Genomic DNA, 18,174 nt, shown 5'->3' with positions numbered 1-18,174 from the left:
GTGAAGAGAAGACATATTGGCTAGGGACCTCAGGACCCAAAGACTGACACAGCAATTAGTTCTTTGGGTTTCCTTCTTCCCTTGTGTATCCCAGACTGGGTGCTGGAGAGCTGGCAGGCCAGAAATGTCAAAGGACATAGATTAAAAAAGTCCCAAGAAAGTCTGCTCTCTCTAGCCAAAGAAACAAGAAAGGAGCAGCTTAGCAAGACAGAAAACCTTTAGACAATAACCGCTCTACCCCAGTGAAACATCAGAGCAACAACTCTGGTCTCATCCCCATGCCCTCCCAAAGGCTGTGGGGAATCTAGACTTAAACACTCACAAGGCTGTAATGAGGCACCTTAATCCTCTCTCCCCCATCTCATTACTGACGTTGTGTCAAAAGAGGCCAAGTAGGCAACCTGGACTTCAACCCCCACCTGGCAGTAACGAGGCAACACTTTCTCTTCCTTGCCTGGGGTAGCTTGAGTGGAGACAACAAAGCTATAAATAAATTCCTGTGTCTCATAATATCTAAAACGTCCAGGTCCAAATAGAAAACCATTCATGTAATCAAGAGCCAGGAAAATCAAGTTGAGTCAGAGATGAATGATGTAGGAATTATCTGAGAAGGACTTTAATGCAGATATCATAAGAATGCTTCAACAAGCAATTACAAATACACTTGAAACAAATGAACAAACAGAAAAATCTCAGTGAAGAAATCAAAAGTTATAAAAAGAACCAAACGGAAATTATAGAACTGAAAAATGCAGTAACTGAACAAATAAACTCACTGGATGTTCTCAGCCGTAGTGATGAGAACAGAATCAGTGGACTTGAGGACAGATCAGCATGATTTACCTAATCTCAACAGAGAGAGAACAGACTGAAGGGTGAGGGTAGAACAGACATTTTCCCATATGCGAAGTGTCAAAAATAGACCTTATGTACTCTTTCTCTGCTACAGAAGAGGTGCTCTAACAAATCAAGAGAGTGAACCAAGAAACAAGTAGTATACAGACTCCAAGTGATGAGTTGAAGGGAATTCAAAGCCTGGAGAAAAGAAGCACCAAGGATAATAGCTGGGCAAGTCCAGAGAGCAATCAACGCAGACTGGACCAGGTGGAAGCAAGGCTTCAGGGGGATGTCACCAGGAAGAAACGAACTGGCAGGTCTCATAGGTCTGTCTGTATTCAGAGTTTTTTAGAGGCTTTGTAGAGAGTTTGAGGATGAATTAGTGATTAGCAGAGAAAACCTAAGCAAACCTTAGCAGTTGCCGTGTAGTATTATGTGATTTCTTTTCTTTTTTTTTTAAGATTTTATTTTTTTCCTTTTTCTCCCCAAAGCCCCCCGGTACATAGATGTATATTCTTACTTGTGGGTCCTTCTAGTTGTGGCATGTGGGACGTCACCTCAGCAGGGCTTGATGAGCGGTGCCATGTCCGTGCCCGGGATCCAAACCAGCAAAACCCTGGGCCACTGCAGCAGAGCGGGCAAACTTAACCACTCAGCCACGGGGCTGGACCCACTATGCGATTCCTTTTAAAATTCAATTTTTAAATTTATTTTGACCAGTTTTAAGATTTATTTTCTAAATCTACTGTTTTCTATTTTATAATATTTTAGTTTTCCTTAACTTTTTTGTTTTGAATTAGCAATGTCACATTTCAAAAGATGTATTGACAAGTCTCCCTTCCTCCCTTAACCCACCCACTACCTCCACACAATACCACTCTATTTCAGTATTTCATTGAATCTAAGTTGCTAACACCATCCAGTACACCAGTATTTTGTGTATCACTTAAAAATACATCAATGATAGAATATTACAAGCCATCGATTTTAAATCAGATATTGATTTCAGAGATGTTGATATGTTATGTTTGATCTTACTCATATGATAGTATGTTCTGTACGGTTTTTGTTTTGTTTCTTTTTAAAATTCTGTCCACATTTTTCATTTCTATCCTCTAAGTCTACACTGTTTTCTGCTTTGTCTTCATTACATGATGGTTTGTTCTAGATCTTTACTGAGTTCTGTCAACTCATGTCATCTCTTTATGTTTTGTCATTTACTCTTGGGAGTCTTTGCATTTCATCCTTGTGTGTTTTCCTTCATGTAAGTGGTGGTTATTTCATCAAGTAATTTATATTCATAGTAAAAAATTTTGTTATAAACTTCATCTGTCCCCGTAAATGTTTTTCTGGTGAGTGTTCTTAGTGAACAAATGAGTATATTTTGTTGCTCTTTTCTTACTTTTTAATTTTAGTTATCCTCATATCCTTCTTTTATTACTCATCAGTGAGTGAACCGGGCTATTCCTAAAAACAGCTATTTACTTGAGATTCCTTTCACTCGGGCGTGGGAGTGTAGGTAGCCTGCTCTTTAGACTAGTTATTCTCATAACCAAATGCCCTCTTCTTTCAGGTGCCACAGAAACAGACTGCCTACTGCCAATAAGACCAGTCTGGGTGCCTGTGTGGGCCCTACCTCCACAACTTCTTTGAACCACACTAAGTCCAGGAAAGAGTCTACAAATAGTTCCTGCACATGTTGCTGCTCACAAAGGATACGCCTGTGTACTTCACAGTGTGTTCACCTTCAGGAGCTAATCTTCCTAGCACTTTAAAAGTAACTCCATATGTTACTTCGATTAAAAAAGAAAAACATTTTAAACAATGAAAAATAATGGATTACATTTGTAAAAGTTAATATCTAGAGTCAGCAAGAATATGGAGAAAATGCGAACACGTATTTCGTGAGGATGTAAACAGGTATAGTGATCAGAAATGAGAATTTAAACTGCACATTTACTCTGACCCAACAATGCTACTTCCGGCAATACATCCCAGAGAACGGTTTGCAAAGAGGCTCACTGATGAAGAGATTCACTGCAGTATTGATTATTACAGTGATAAATGGCAATAACTTAAGTGTTCATTGATTGAGGGCTAATTATGGCACCAACATATCTGGGAACACCATATATTATAGGAATATGTGGTTTTTCACTTTCCTGACCTCTAAAGACAGTGTGTCCTAAGGTGTGGTTCTTGTACCACTTCTATTCTCTATTTATACTGTCAGTGGGATCTCTTCCACTCTCATGGCGTTAAAGAACATATGTCAGCTTGTAATTCCCAAATCTTCATCACCAGATGGATTTCTACCTTCAACTCTAGAATTGTATATACTTCAGAATTTTACATCCAACTATGCACTTGACATCTTGGGTGCGTCTAACCACTTGGAAATCTCAAAAGTAAAATGTTTAAAACAAAACAATGATTTTCTTCCCCTGCTCCTCCCAAAGGGTTCCTCATTTTAGAAGCGATAATTCTTGATCTGTAGTTGCTCAGGCAAAACCCTGCAGCTATCACTGACTCCTCCCTTTCTCTCACTCCAACAGAAAATTCTGTCAGCTATACCTTCAGTACATGTCCAGAATCCGAACTCTTCTTAAGACTTTTACTACCTTCTTGCTGGTCCAAGCCCCTAAGATAGTCTAAGGTTCTATCATCTCTCACTTGGTCTCCTTGCTTCCACTCTTTCCTTCTTACAGTATATTCTCAGCATAGTAGCCAGAGGAACCCTTTGAAAAATAAGCCAAATCATAACTCCTACACCTTAGCTCTCTGATCGCTCTCTGTCTCAACCAGAATAAAATCCAAAGGATTTCGAATGGCCCACAAAACTCAACATCATCTGGTCCTCAATTATATCTTTGAACCATCCTGTACAACTCTCCCCCTTGTTCTAGGCTGGTCTCTCTTGCCATTCCTTGTGTATTCCTAATATACAGCCAGTCCTCACTTTGCACAATGCTGGTCTGTGTGAATCTCACATATATACGTGTAACTGTATTATACCAGTCTGATATCAACACTGCTCAAATTTTGGTTACCACAGTATATTTACTTGACTAACTGCGTAAAGTGCAAACTTTGCCAACTCTTCCGTCCACAAATTACTCTGTAACTAACAGATGTGTATCATGGTTTGTGATCTATCACATCACTTCTCTTGAAGTATGTTGGTGATCAGCCACTGCACATCTGTTATTCAGTTCATGCAGACAACAAAGCATATGGTTGTGGTGTCTCACTTCCCAGTGATAACCCTAGGTGAAATTTTGCAAAAGTGGACAATCAAAAGAGAGAACTGGCCAATAAAGATGAAAATGCAGGAAAAAAATGTGATGAGAAAATTGGACCTGATTAGAAGATTTGAAAATGGCAACAACAACGAGAAGACAGGACGAAACCTACGCTTGTACAAAGTTATGGTATGGACAACACTGAAAAGTCCAATGAATTACAGAAAAAGACTGTACAGTCACTTCATATCATTTTTTAATTTAAATTGCAGTAGGAACAGAAAGCTGCTCTAGTGAAATGGATTATTCACTTCTACTCTGGATTGAAGACTGTAAAAAAAAAATCCCAAGCATTCAGGCCAAACTGTTGAAGTTGGATGCCACGCTGAAAGAAAATGGCAATTACAAGGAGAATGAAACAAAAAAACCTTCTGTCAATGAAAGCTGGTTTCACTGTTTCGACAGTCAGCGTGAATTTGATTAACGTTCAGCTATCTGGTGAAGCTGCTGCACAGACAGCGATGCTGCTGTGAAACGTGCACCCAGACTCCAAGGGTTAGTCAGGGCAGACAGTTTTGATGGAAAAGATCTCGTGCCTGAAGTGATGCTGGCAAACAACTTCGCATTAAAGGAACACTTGGAGATAATTTATGACATCGAGAAACAAAGGATGAAATGTCTGAAGCAGACCCAAACTAGGGAAGGAGCGCGACGCTCGCCAAGGCCTAGAAGGACTCCCCCTCTACACGAGTCCCACAACGTGAAGAAGGCAGTAGTGTTCCAACTACTCTTGATTAGTTTTTGGAAAAAAATAAAAAACTTTAACTCTCAATGTTTCTAATGTTTAAATTACAGTGTACTTAGTAAATATTGGTTTTACTATTTTTCTCATTTCCCTACATAACTGACAGTAAGACACTTTTTACTGTTCTCACAAATGTTTTTAAAGGTCACAGAACAATGGTAACCTCTCCCGACTGCTTTCTACACACTGGCACCAAGGTGCCAGGGGATGACTGCAAGGCCTCCTGCACCCAAGTCTTGCTCCCTGCCTTCCAGCTGCCTGACAGAGTCCCGCAACAGGGAGCAGGCTCTTAAACCTCGGCCAGGGAAGCCTACCCGGAAGTCATCACCTCTTCCTCCCCTTGCTGATGTTCCCTTCACAGTGCTTTCTTTCTCTTCACAGGTTTATTATTACTCTACACTCACTAGGAAAGAAAGCTTAAGGAGAATGGGCACTTTGTCTGTTTTAGTCACTCTTATATATCCCCAGATTTTAAAACGAGACTTGGCACACACAAGGCATTCACAATTTTTCCCTTGAATGAAGTTTTAGGAAGAAGTAGATCTAAATATATTAACATGGTAAACTATTACTGATATAAGTGAAAATTGCAAGAGACATCAATCAGCTTTTAAGAATCTACCAGTCTATCTACATGTCTATGTAGAAAAAGATCTGGAAAGATACTTAACAAAATTGCCACCAATCAATATTCTGGGGAGTGGGACTGAAGAGGTGGGTGGAGAATTGGACAGTGATTTTCACTTTATACTTTAAACATTTTTACATTGTCTCATTTTTTCCCCCAAAGTAATATTACTTTTAGAATTAAGAAGATAAAGAAAAAGGCATGTAGTAACTATTGTCATGATGCCATTTTTTTTTCCCTCCCCAAAGCCCCATTGCATGGTTGTATATCTTAGTTGTTAGTCCTAGTTCTTCTATGTGAGCTGCTGCCACAGCACAGCAACTGACAGACAAGTGGTGTGGTTCTGCAACTGGGAACTGAAACTGGGCTGCCAAAGCCGTGAGAGTGCCAAACTTAAACACTAGTCCATGAGGGCTGGCTCGTCATGACGCCAATTTTTTTGTTGTTGTTGAGGAAGATTGGCCCTGAGCCAACATCTGTTGCCAATCTTCTTCTCCCCGCCCACCCTGCCCACCCACCACTCAAAGGCCCAGTACATGGTTGCATATCCTAGATGTAAGTCATTCTAGTTCTTCTATCTGGGTCACTGCCACAGCATGGCTTGATGAACGGTGTGTAGGTCCACGCCCAGGATTCAAACCAGTGAACCCTGGGCCACTGAAGCAGAACACGTGAACTTAACCACTCGGCCATGGGGCCGGCCCCATGACGCCATTTTGATAGCAGTAATAACTGGGTATTTACTATGAGGCACGCTTTGAACTAAGTGCTTTAAAGGCACCATTTCGTTTAAATACACAAGAATCCTATGAGGTCGATGTTATAAGTATGCCCATTTCATAAATGAGGTAAACGAGGATCAGAGGTTGAGAAAGGTGTCCAGGTCACACAGCTAGAAACCGGATATAAAAAGATGCACACAGGCAAATTATGTGACATCTGTCGCACGTATTAGACTTTTTCCTCCCTAGTTATGTGCAGCTGGAAGCAAGAGTGACAACATTGACGTGCTTACCCCGCAGGCCTAGGTGACCCAGATGTACTCCGCATAGAGCTCTCCACTCGAGGACTAGCCACATCAGGAGGCTGAGGAGGAATGAGGGTTTTCCGAACTGCCATTCTGAAACAGACAAGAGACAAACCCAGAAAACAGCAGTCTGAGGGCATTAAAGGATAAGAGGCACAAGACACATTTACCAGGCATACTTATCGCAAAACAAAAGCACTGCACAGGCTGGGTATTTTTAAATGGATTTTTAAATTTTATCAAAGGAATATGGGCACATTATTTAAAAAGCCAAAACAGTACTAAAAAGCTTTTAACAAAATACAGAAGACCCCTTCCCCATCCCTCCCCACTTCCTGTCCATCTTTCTCCAGGAAGTAACCACCGTGACTCTTTCAGATGCCTTCTTCTAACACGCCACGTCTCCTTTCTACTTAATGTTACAATTTGAATCCGTATGAAGTGTGTACTATCATTACGATGTCCATATACTTACACTGACCTGAACAAGTTCCTGGCAGCCAATGAAAAAGCTGATCAAGGTAGTCAGTGATTAACTGTGGCATGCAAGAGAGAGGTCACATATGGTTCAGACTAGAAATTATTACCACTGCGTTTGGTAATGCAACAGTCATGAGTGATCTTGACATGTTTAGTTTTTGAAGAGTGGTGGAAACAAATACTAGATGAATGGGTTTGAGAGAAAATGGCTAGAACCAGAACACACCATTTTGCAATGACCACAGTTAAGGGACCCAGATACTGATCAAGACTGATAACAGCTCAAAAAGAAGGACCACTATGCATCATATTTCTCCTGGTAAAAGACTAAACCACCAACTTATGAAGTAGTCTTGCCGAAAGAAAAAAAAATGAATCTAATCAAGTCTTTAGATTCAAGTAACAACTCAGAGAAAACGTAGAGGAAAGAACAAGTGACCTAAACTATGGGAGTAGTGGACTGAACTGTGATCCCTAAAAAGATACAGCCAAGTCCTAATCCCTGGTATCAGTAAATGTAAAAAAACAGGGTCTTCGCAAATGTAATTAAGTTAAAGATCTCAAGATAAACTCATTCTAGATTTAGGGTGGGCCCTAAATCCAATGACTGGTATCCTTATAACTGAAAGGAGAGGGAGATCTGAGACACAGACACAGAGGAAGGCCATGTGAATACGGAAGCAGAGACTGATGTGTCCACAAGGCAAGGAATGCAAAGGATTGCCAACAGCCATCAGCAGCCGGGAGAGAGTCCTGGAATAGATTCTCCCTGAAAGCATTCCGAAGGAACCAACCCTGCCAACACCTGGATTTCAGACGTCTAGCCATCAGAACTGGGAGAATAAATTTGTTGTTTTAAGCCACCAATTTTGTGGTAATTTGTAACAGCAGCCCTAAGAAACTAATACAATGGAGGTGTAGTCAACAAAATCCAAGAAGAGGGAGGGAGAGGAAGGGAAAACTTCACAGGACAAGAGACCAAGTTTCTTCAACAAATTGCAAGGAAAAAAAGACATGGAGGAACACTTTATATTAGAAGAGTCTTAAGAGACCTACCTACTAATCAAAATGTGGGCACCTTCTTAGAATACTGATTCAAATAAAGAATATAAAACAAAACAAAATTTGTGACATTTGAGACCACTGGAAATTTGAACAATGACTAGATATTTGATGATATTAAGGGGTTAGAATATTTTTTTTTTAGTAAATATCTCTCAACAGACACATGCTGAAATATATACAAATGAAATGATGTGTTGTCTGGGATTTGCTTCAAAATAATAGGGTGGAAGGGGGTGGCTAGGCATATAGATAACACAAAATCGGCCCTGAGCTGGTAAGTTGATAACTGAAGTTGGATGATGGGTACACATTCATATGTTTAAAACTGTATTATATCTAAACTTTCCCATAATAAAAAGTAAGAAATAAACAAAACAGTAAGACCAACTCCCTACTTAACCCCCAAAACAAAAAATACACAAAAAACTAATGATAAACCACTATAAACCCACAGAATGACCAAACTTAAAAAGACTGCCAATAATAAGTGTTGGCAATGAGGAATGCAATGACCCTCACTGCTGGTGAGTGTGGCTCGGTGTAAGCACTTGGAATAGCTGTTGTCATTACCTGCTAGACTTGAACATAAGCACAGCCCATAACCCAGCAAATCCTCTCCTAGGATATCCTCAGGATAACATTATGGCCCCAAACCAAAACCCAAATATCCACGGATAAACCATGGTACTGTTATACAATGACAATTTATACAGCAATAAGAAAACTACAATAACATGCAATAATGTCATTTCATTTGTACATATTTCAGCATGTGCCTATTGAGAGAGACACATTAAAAAATATATAATAAGCCCTTAATATCATCAAATATCTAAAACATCAAAACCCAGTGAAGGCAGATGGATGCATACCAAAAAATGTATAGAATGTGATTCTAAGCTCAAGAAGAGGCAAAATAAATCTATAGGATCAAAAGAAAAACTATTTAGTCACTTTTGGGAGAAAGGGCTAGTGATGTCCTGTTTCTTGACCCACACAGTGGTTGGACGTTGTGTTCACTTTGTGCTAACTCATTAGGCTGAACATACGTTATCTGTGCACTTTTCTACACTTCAATGAAAATACTGAAAGAATTGGAGTTAGTAAATATAGACAACTCATTTATTTTCTTTGCAAAGAGGAGCAAAAAATGAGGTAGACACTTGGAGCAAAGTGACTCAATAAAAGAATTTTTGTTTTAAGATGGAAGCAATGACAGCATATTTATACTTGTTATGTGAATGATCCACTAGCAAGAAAAACCTGCTTAAGCAGGAGAGAGCGGGGAGCTAGAGCAGCGCTGCTGAGGTGGCGAGAGAGGCTCTAAGAGTGCCCCGACAGTGGGAGACGGGAAGGCAGATGGGGACAGATGCTGGCAGGTAAGGAGATGTGACAGCTAGAGTTTGTGGAGGTTCTCTGCTGTTTGTTTCCATTTTCTCAAGAAAGTAGGCAGCTAATAGTGAATACAGGAGAGGAGATGTGGAAGTTTTGAGTGGAGCAGACGTAAAATAGTTCCAGAAGGCTGGTTTAGGAAAGTGTACTGCATTGGTCCACTGTAAGATCCTAGTGCAGGTTTGTGAGCTTAAGCAAATCCAGTCAACATGGTGTTTTCCCTTCACAATCTGCTGTACCTATGCATGCACAATACCAATTAAGCAGAAAGTTGGATTTAACTCTGGTTTTGACAAAGTGAATAGGAGGGCAAGCAAGTTGAGGCTGAATGCAAGGAAATGATTGCAAGGGACCAGAGAGCGTGAATCAGAGAGAGTACAGAAAGAGGCCATGAAAGGCAGTGAGGAAAAATGAAAAGGTGGAAGGGTCAATGGAAGGAAGGCTCCCAGTTGGGTATTATTGGAGGTACAGTACTGTGGCCAGTGAGGCAGAAAGACAGATGGCGGGCTGGGGGACACTGGAGCACTATAGAAAAAGAGGGCAAGGCAGGCACGCTGAACTCCTGTGCTGAGGAGGGCAAGGCTTATGGATGTGTACTGCTGAGGGAGGGGAAGCATCCAAGCAGCTGAGAGGCCAGAGAGCTATGAAATCATTTGTTTATGTTCAAGACAGAAAGACAGCCAGAAATCCTGAACCTTCTGAACATACAAACATACCCCCCAAAATCACACCTGCATTTCATCAAGCCTCTAGAGCTGCCGGGTCCAGCAAGACGGCCACTAGCCACATGGGGCTCCTAGGACTCGAAAGGTGGCAAGTGCAACAAAGGAGCAAAATTTAACAGTATTTCATTTAAATTAACTTGAATTTAAAAACTGACATTTGATTCAGTCATTGGAAATTTTTTCAGTGTGTCTGGAATAACCTGGCTATGTGAAACGACTTCTTCAACTGCAAATTTTATGAAATCTAAATACAGATCAAGTGCTTCTGAAGATCAATGGCCTCAAAGGGGCAGTGAGGCATGAAGGGACATCGACCCTACCTCCAGGCCCAGTGACAGGACAGACGGGAGCAGAGACAGCCAAAAGTTTGGAGAGACTGCAGTGGAAGTCCAGACCCCAAGAAAGAGCCAGTTCCAGATAATGCAAGAAGGTGTTCTCAAAGAAGAGGTAAGAACACAGGGGAATCTGATGAGGACAGACTAGGAATTGCAGAGGGCACAGCAGAAGGGTCTTTGGGAGGTGGCAAAGTGTGCGAGAAGGGGGCAGATCCTTTTGTCTCCAGTGTTGTGAAATTTCAAAATATTTTACCTTGGTGCCGGTTTGTTTGTGTCCATTGCACCTACTGTGCTGAGCGTTTCATGGTTCTTTAAATCAGGAAAAAAGTGCCCTTCAGTTTTGGAAGTTGTCTGTGAATGATCTCTAAGTGACCGCCCTCCCGCCTTCTCTCTGCTCTGTCTCGCTGAAGCCCCATGACTTGGAGGCAGGATCTCCTGAACTGGTTCCTTAATATTCTTATCTTTTCTCTTCTATTTTCTCTCTCTTTGTCTTTTTGCTTTACTTTTGAGAGATTTCTTCAACTTTAACAACTCTTCTACTGAATTTTCCATTTCTGCTATCATATTTTCAATTTCAGAACACACACTTTTGGTCTCTGAAGAGTTCCTCTTGTGTAGCATTGCCTTCCTGTTTCGTGGATGCAATTCTTTCTATTGTTCTTTGAGGACAGCATTGACAGTTTGGTCTCTGTTCATTTGCTGTAATTGTTTGTTTTCAGTTTGCTTCTCCTTGCCTAGCTTCTGCATCTTCCAAGCTGCTTGTTTCTGTACGTTTCCTGTGGTTTCTCTCTTGCACTGTTAGAAGCCCCCTCAGACACCTGCTTATCCGTGGTTGTATGTTCATGATTAGGAGGAGGGGTACTAAAAAGCCGGCTGGAAGCTCTGAGCTTGTGAAAGGCTCGTGGACTTCAAGGTTCACTGCAGGCCTATCCGATCCCCGTCCTCAGGGAACCCTTAGTGCTGGTATCTGTAGATCTTTCCCTTGGGACAGATGGATCCCAGGAGAGCAGAATCCTCTTCTCACTTTCTGTCTACAGAGTTAAGTTCAAGTGCCAGGATTCTGTCAGCCAAAAGGGAGAAGTGGAGGGGAGAAGTGGACTGGGAAGTCTCAGCACTTCATAAATGCTTGGTCACTTAATCTGCTTCTGGCAAAATACTCAAGGCCTCCGCTGTGCCAGCTGATCCCAGGGCCCTGTGCAGAGGTGAAACCTGCAGGTGCCTGCTGGGATTGGGGAGGGCAGTGCACCCACGTGTGGGGCGGGAAGGGGGCACAGGGCTCCAGCAGCTTCTCACACAGATTTCAGCCCCACCTCTTCTTACTCTCAGTTCTTCCTGTCCCTCATCCTTTTGAAGATGCAGCAATTTAAATGAGGATGGTGCTCAACGATTTCCTTTACAGAGTTCACATTCGGCTTTCTCACAGCTGACTGAGTGGCCACTTGCCTGCTTTCCAGCTTCAAAGTTTTGTTGCTGTTGTGTCTTCTCCTCTCCCTATCCTCCTTGTGCATTTCTAATCTTTTTTTACTTTTAAAAAGCCTCTTTACTAAAAATTCTGTAGGGTTTGGTGAGGAAAAGAAATTTAGAAGTGCATGTTCAATCTGTCATCTTAATTACAAGCTTTGCCTTGCATTTTCAATGATAAGGTTACTCTACCACGAAGTGACTTGCCCTTAAAAGACAAAGACTCTAGTCTATGTTCCATAGCGTTTCACATAGTTTCCTGCCCATGACCCACCAACTCAGAAGCTTATATGGCAACACAGAACACTATTTGATACTAAATATGACCTTAATATACTTGGGAAATTGCTTGCCCTGAAGAACAATTCATGTTGGATGATGAGGAAAAAATATACAGTAGACGTTAATGTGATTACTTAGACAAGCCTGAAGAGTTCTTTACAAGCCACCGTAGTGGTTCTAGGATTAAACTCCCGCAATTACAGAGCGCTCCTAAAGCAGTATGCAAGAGAGGCGTATAAACCGACACCCCACTGCTCAGGGATTCTCTACATCCTTCAGTCTGAGCTTGGTGAGGCTCTTCTGCCCAACCCTGTGAGCAAGTTATTTTGGAGGAAATTCAAAAACTCTACAGAAGATGAGAGATTAGAGCTTGCTAGCAGCTCTGGATGAGTGCCTACTGTTTATGCCAACTATATCTAGAACTAGAGGTGTCATTTGGCACTACTGGGTCTACTCACCCATCTGTGGCAGGTTTCTTCCGGAGTATACTCGGCCGGGGGGATGAGCCCTGGGCTGGAGCATTGGTGCTAGCACTCTGGCTGTGGGTCTGCACCACGGTTGTTGCTGCTGGAGCAGCACTGAATGGATTGCTGATAGGGTTGGCTACAATCGTGGCTCCATCTGCCAACACCACTGCTGGGGGACAGGGAGGGGAAAGGAAAGAATGATGGAGAGAGGGAAAAGGAAGAAACATTACTAAAATGTCACACAAGACAAACAAAAAGGATCAGACCACCAGAATTAGAGGTCCCATGTTATGACTGTCCAGTTTCAAGAAGACAGGGGATAGGAACACAATATTCATCTGTCTCAAAGTAGACGGCAAAGTGAGAGAAGTTATTAAGTCTACTGATGCATGATCAGTATCCATCTTTCTTTGCTCTATAACCGTAATTACTAATAAATGAGATAAGATACATAAAGTACATAACATACTTCAAGAGATGTTCTTCTACAGTTTTTGCAAAATACCACCCACTGCCTCTCAATCCCTAATAATGGTACTAACATTCCAGTCTATCTAATTTTACAGTTTCATACACAACTCCAAAGGAAATCTTAAAAGAATGAGAACACTACCATTATAAGGTGAATTTGCTTTCTCCACTAAGAGCTCTTTATAGAATGCTTCTCATCATGTGCAAATGCATACAGGCTGTTTATGTATCTAATTTCTAACGGTTACAATGATCCTGACATCCAAGTTCTAGGAAACTCATGTTACAAAGAGGAAATTAAGGCCTAGAGAAACTACCTGAGACCACAAAACCAGCAAGGAGCAGAATCAGGATTTACATCCAGTGTATCTCTTTCCTCCACACCAACTTCCATGCAAAAAACTAAAATTACCTGAAGCCTTTCCCTCAGGTTGAGGCTGCTGAGTACCCACTGGTGCAGGCTGAAGTCCTTGGGTGCTGATTGGGGTTGCTGAGTGAATTCCCTGTGTGCCAATTGGTGCTGGCTGTATTCCTGGTGTCCCGATGGGAGCTGGCTGTATCCCCTGTGTACTGATGGGTGCTGGCTGGATCCCTTGGATATGTCGAGCATGAGATGCATCCACTGTCATCAACTGCATGGGGTTTAGGTGGACTGTAGATGCCACCCCAACACCAGTCTGAGCTGTGATGGCAGAGTTTGGAGCCTGAGCTGAAACTACAAATGATGCAAAAAGTGACTACAAGAATGTTAGCTCTGATTAGAGACAGTCCACAAAAGGAGAAAAATTCTAAAACGAAAACAGAATTTTTCCCATTGTGCAAGATCTAAATCCTCATTTTTAAAAAAAGGTACTACAGGGGCTGGCCCCGTGGCCGAGTGGTTAAGTTGGCGCGCTCTGCTGCAGGCGGCCCAGTGTTTCGTTGGTTCGGGTCCTGGGCGCGGACATGGCACTGCTCATCAAACCACGCTGAGGCAGCGTCCCGCATGCCACGACTAGAAGGACCCACAGCTGAGAATATACAACTATGTACCGGGGGGGTTTGGGGAGAAAAAGGAAAAAAATAAAATCTTCAAAAAAAAAAAAAAAAAAAGGTACTACATAAAACTCTCTATATAGGGATTTTTCCCCTTTCACTTCCTGCCAACTTGATACGAATCTTTCCGCAGATTACAAAATAGCATTAAAATAAGAAAAAAGCAATCATCTATTAAATTCCAAATGTGAGCCAGGCAACTATGCTAAATAATTAAAAGTTCTGAGATATATCCGTGGCTCCCAGGTCAAGAATCTTTCCTTTAATTGATAGAACCACTACCAGAGGCATTTCTGAGATACAGTAGTTATGAGCTTTAAATTCCATATATCCACTGAAGAGAGAGAACAAGTAAGTTTTCTTTTTTCTATCAGGTAAATATATCATCTACTGTGTATAAAAACAAAACTCAACAACAGCAAAACTGAAAACAAAAGCATTCCTAGGAAGCAACAAAAAAGAAGGGATTTATCACTATTTGTGGAAAGAAGACAAATACAAAAGACTTCTCTTTTCAGTCATCACAAGAATCCAGAAAAAGATACATGCACAATTACGTTCACTACAGCTTTATTTACAACAGGCAAGATACGGAAACAACCTAAGTGTCCATTAATGGACAAATAGATAAAGAAAATATTATATTTTTATATATATATTTTATATATATTATAAAAAACATTACATTATAAGAAAATGTTATATATATTTATACATGTCACATAGCACATAACATAACATAGCATACACACACTGGAATATTATTCAGCCATAAAAAAGAAGGAAACCGTATCATTTGTGACAACATAGATGGATCTTGAGGGCATTATGCTAAGCAAAATAAGCCAGACAAAGACAAATACTGTATGATCTCACTTCTTTGTAGAATCTAAAAAAACCCCAAAACACAGACAAACTGAATTTACAGATACAGAGAACAGATTGGTGGCTGCCAGAGGCAGGGGGTTGGGGGTGGGAAACATGGGCGAAGGGGATCAAAAGGTACAAACTTCCAGGTATAAAATAAACAAGCCATGGAGATGTAACTACAGCGTGGTGATTATAGCTAATAATACTGTATTGCATGCTTGAAAGTTGCTAAAAGAGTAGATCTTGAAAGTTCTCATCAAAAGAAAAAAAATTTTCTATGCATGGTGACAAATGTTAATTAGACCTATTGTGGTGATCATTTTGCAATATATACAAATATTACATCATTAAGTTGTGCAACTGAAACTAATATGATATGTCAATTACAACTCAAGTAAAAAAAACGATGTAGCTGAAAAAGTTTTATAAACCATATAAAGGTTAAAATAAAAAGGTAAGTTACTATTATGAATGATAAAAGTATAGTGAAAAGTTAGTACATGTAAATTTATAGTCACTGCCACATTGCAATTCTTCCCTTGTCGTAAAATAAATAAATAACCCCCAGGGCATTATCAGTTTCTTCCTGAGAAGCGTGCCTCTGCCTTTTCTGTTTAGTAAGTTTTTGGCCGTCTGCCTGCTGCAGAACATGCAGGCGAGTCGCCACTCCAAGCCTTTTCAAGATCAGTCCGTCTCACTCCATGCTTCGTACCCTCACTCACGCTATGCTCCTGCCGAGCCAGAGCCTGCTCTGAGCACACATGCTGTGCTGATGCTTCATCACAGACAGGATGTGCTCCTCTCCCATCGCACCACAGCTCTGTCCTATCCGTTCCGAGATGCTCTCCCCACGTCACTTCCTTTAGGAAAGCCTTCCTGACCCCACACCCTCTCAAGTGGAGGAAGCTCTCACCTCAGCAGCAGCACGCCTTTGCCCAAGCGTTTTCTGAGACTTAGCACATTCCCTCTGGTAATCTCCATGTCCTATCTCCCTACCAGACTCCAAGCTGGTTGAAAGTAAGATCTGTTTAAGAGTCAATTTTAAAAATAAAGCCCAGCACAGGACCTTACATATAGGAGGGTTTCAATAAGTATTTGTGGAATTAATAAACGTATGAATGAATAAATGAATGAATGAAATGGGAAACATCTCCGAAGCAAGTGAAATTTCAGGAACAATTTGAGATCAATTACCTCCAGCACAGGACCTTACATATAGGAGGGTTTCAATAAGTATTTGTGGAATTAATAAACGTATGAATGAATAAATGAATGAATGAAATGGGAAACATCTCCGAAGCAAGTGAAATTTCAGGAACAATTTGAGATCAATTACCTGCAACTTACTATGTAAGTTATGCATATTACTCATAATTATATATTCATATTTATATTTAACTAATAACTAATGGACCAAGAGTCCACCTTTATAAGCAACCAGAGACCATGACAACTGGTCTAATCTATCATAAACTATGTATTAGAGTAACCCCACATTTGGCAAGATCAGAGCCTATTATATACAAATTTCCTGTCCTCTTCTTGATTTGAAAAACATCTGCTTTAAAATAATTTAAAATGAGCCACTGAATCCACAATGCTTAAAAATAGGACCCTGTAATCTGGATAATAAATCATTCCTTCAGTCATGTCCATTCATGTATAGATTCAAATGTCTGAAAAATAATGCAGTACGTCTCATCTGCACCAAGAATGACAGCACTGCACTGGAAGAAACAGTCTTGTTGATTGTACTATTCATTTTTCTGTGTTAGTATCCATCAGGACTACCATAGTAGTGAAAGAGGGAACTTGGAAAAACAGTGTAGAGAAACAGACGACTGGCAGAATCCCCAACACTTCTGACAGTGCTCATAGGATGGATTTGTACAATAAATGTTTACATAAAATGATAATGTCTGCATAGATGGTTCTGGCTCAACAGAGATTCTGCATGTACTTTTCAGCTGGCTAGCATTCAGAGAAATACATATTGGTCATGGGTTACAAAATGACTGCATTGTTACACAAGTATCAACTCGCTCAGGTAGCAGAAGAAGGAACCTGTAGGTTAAGTGCTGTTACTGACAGAGAGACTCAAAAACTGTCAGCAATAAGCTTAATCTCACACACATACTCACACACGCATGAGATTTACTTCCTAACTGTCAACATGATTCTATGATGCTTTTTGCATCCTACTTTTGGCAACAATCAATCAAACATGGTTTTATCTTTATAAGATTGAAAATAAAAAACACCATGATGAATTTCCTTTAAAAAGATGTTATACTTTGATGTACAGTAAAACATGACAGAAAATTCAGAACATTTCAGCTATTTTTCCACATTAAAGGAGAAAGTTAAAATAAAACCTGGGGAAAGCATTGTGGAAAATAACAACAGCAAACCAATGCAGACATGGAGGAATCTGTTTTCAAAACTATTTAAAAACTACTAAATACAGTGTCTCAAAGTTTTAGACCAGAACTGCCCAATGGAAATATAAGTCATATGTGCAATCTTAAATTTTCCAGTAGCCACATTAATAAAGTAAAAAGAGGCAGGCCAAATTAATTTTAATCATGTGTATATATATATATATATTTTTTTTAAGATTTTATTTTTCCTTTTTCTCCCAAAGCCCCTGGTACATAGTTACGTATTTTTAGTTGTGGGTTCTTCTAGCTGTGGCATGTGGGATGTTGCCTCAGCGTGGCCTGATGAGCGGTGCCATGTCTGCACCCAGGATTTGAACCAGTAAAACCCTGGGCCACCGCAGTGGAGCGTGCGAACTTAACCACTCGGCCACAGGGCCACTCCCAATGATATATTTTGTTTAATCCAATATATATAAATTATTATCATTTCAAAATGTAATTACTATGAAAACTTTCAATAAGATATTTTACATTCTTTTTTCCATAGTATGTCTTCAAAATTCAGGGTATATTTTACTCTTAAAGCACATCTCAATTCAGATACTAGATTTTTATCAGAAATATTTTATTTGTATTTTGATTCCACAAAATCTACAATTCTGAAAAACTAG

At 40.4% G+C, this 18,174-nt stretch overlaps 1 protein-coding gene across 33 annotated transcripts in view; it reads right to left on the bottom strand.

The window, feature by feature from the left end:
- The window catches only part of SAP130 (Sin3A associated protein 130), an 80,099-nt gene that overhangs the window by 21,841 nt on the left and 40,084 nt on the right, over positions 1-18,174 (bottom strand). For 17 of the 33 annotated variants that reach the window (XM_070242253.1, XM_070242255.1, XM_070242269.1 and 14 more), the window contains 3 exons: positions 13,630-13,932; positions 12,738-12,915; positions 6,528-6,632 (listed from right to left, as the gene is read on the bottom strand). In XM_070242253.1, the coding sequence (XP_070098354.1) occupies positions 6,528-6,632; positions 12,738-12,915; positions 13,630-13,932 (586 nt within the window). The remainder of the gene's footprint in view (positions 1-6,527; positions 6,633-12,737; positions 12,916-13,629; positions 13,933-18,174) is intronic. The other 16 variants (XM_070242254.1, XM_070242258.1, XM_070242270.1 and 13 more) reach the window with 1 other exon arrangement.

This window comes from Equus caballus, chromosome 18, assembly GCF_041296265.1.
Source record: "Equus caballus isolate H_3958 breed thoroughbred chromosome 18, TB-T2T, whole genome shotgun sequence".
Classification (NCBI taxonomy): Eukaryota; Metazoa; Chordata; class Mammalia; order Perissodactyla; family Equidae; genus Equus; species Equus caballus.
The sequence above is the reverse complement of the archived record's forward strand: the minus strand, read 5'-3'. Positions and strand labels throughout refer to the sequence as shown.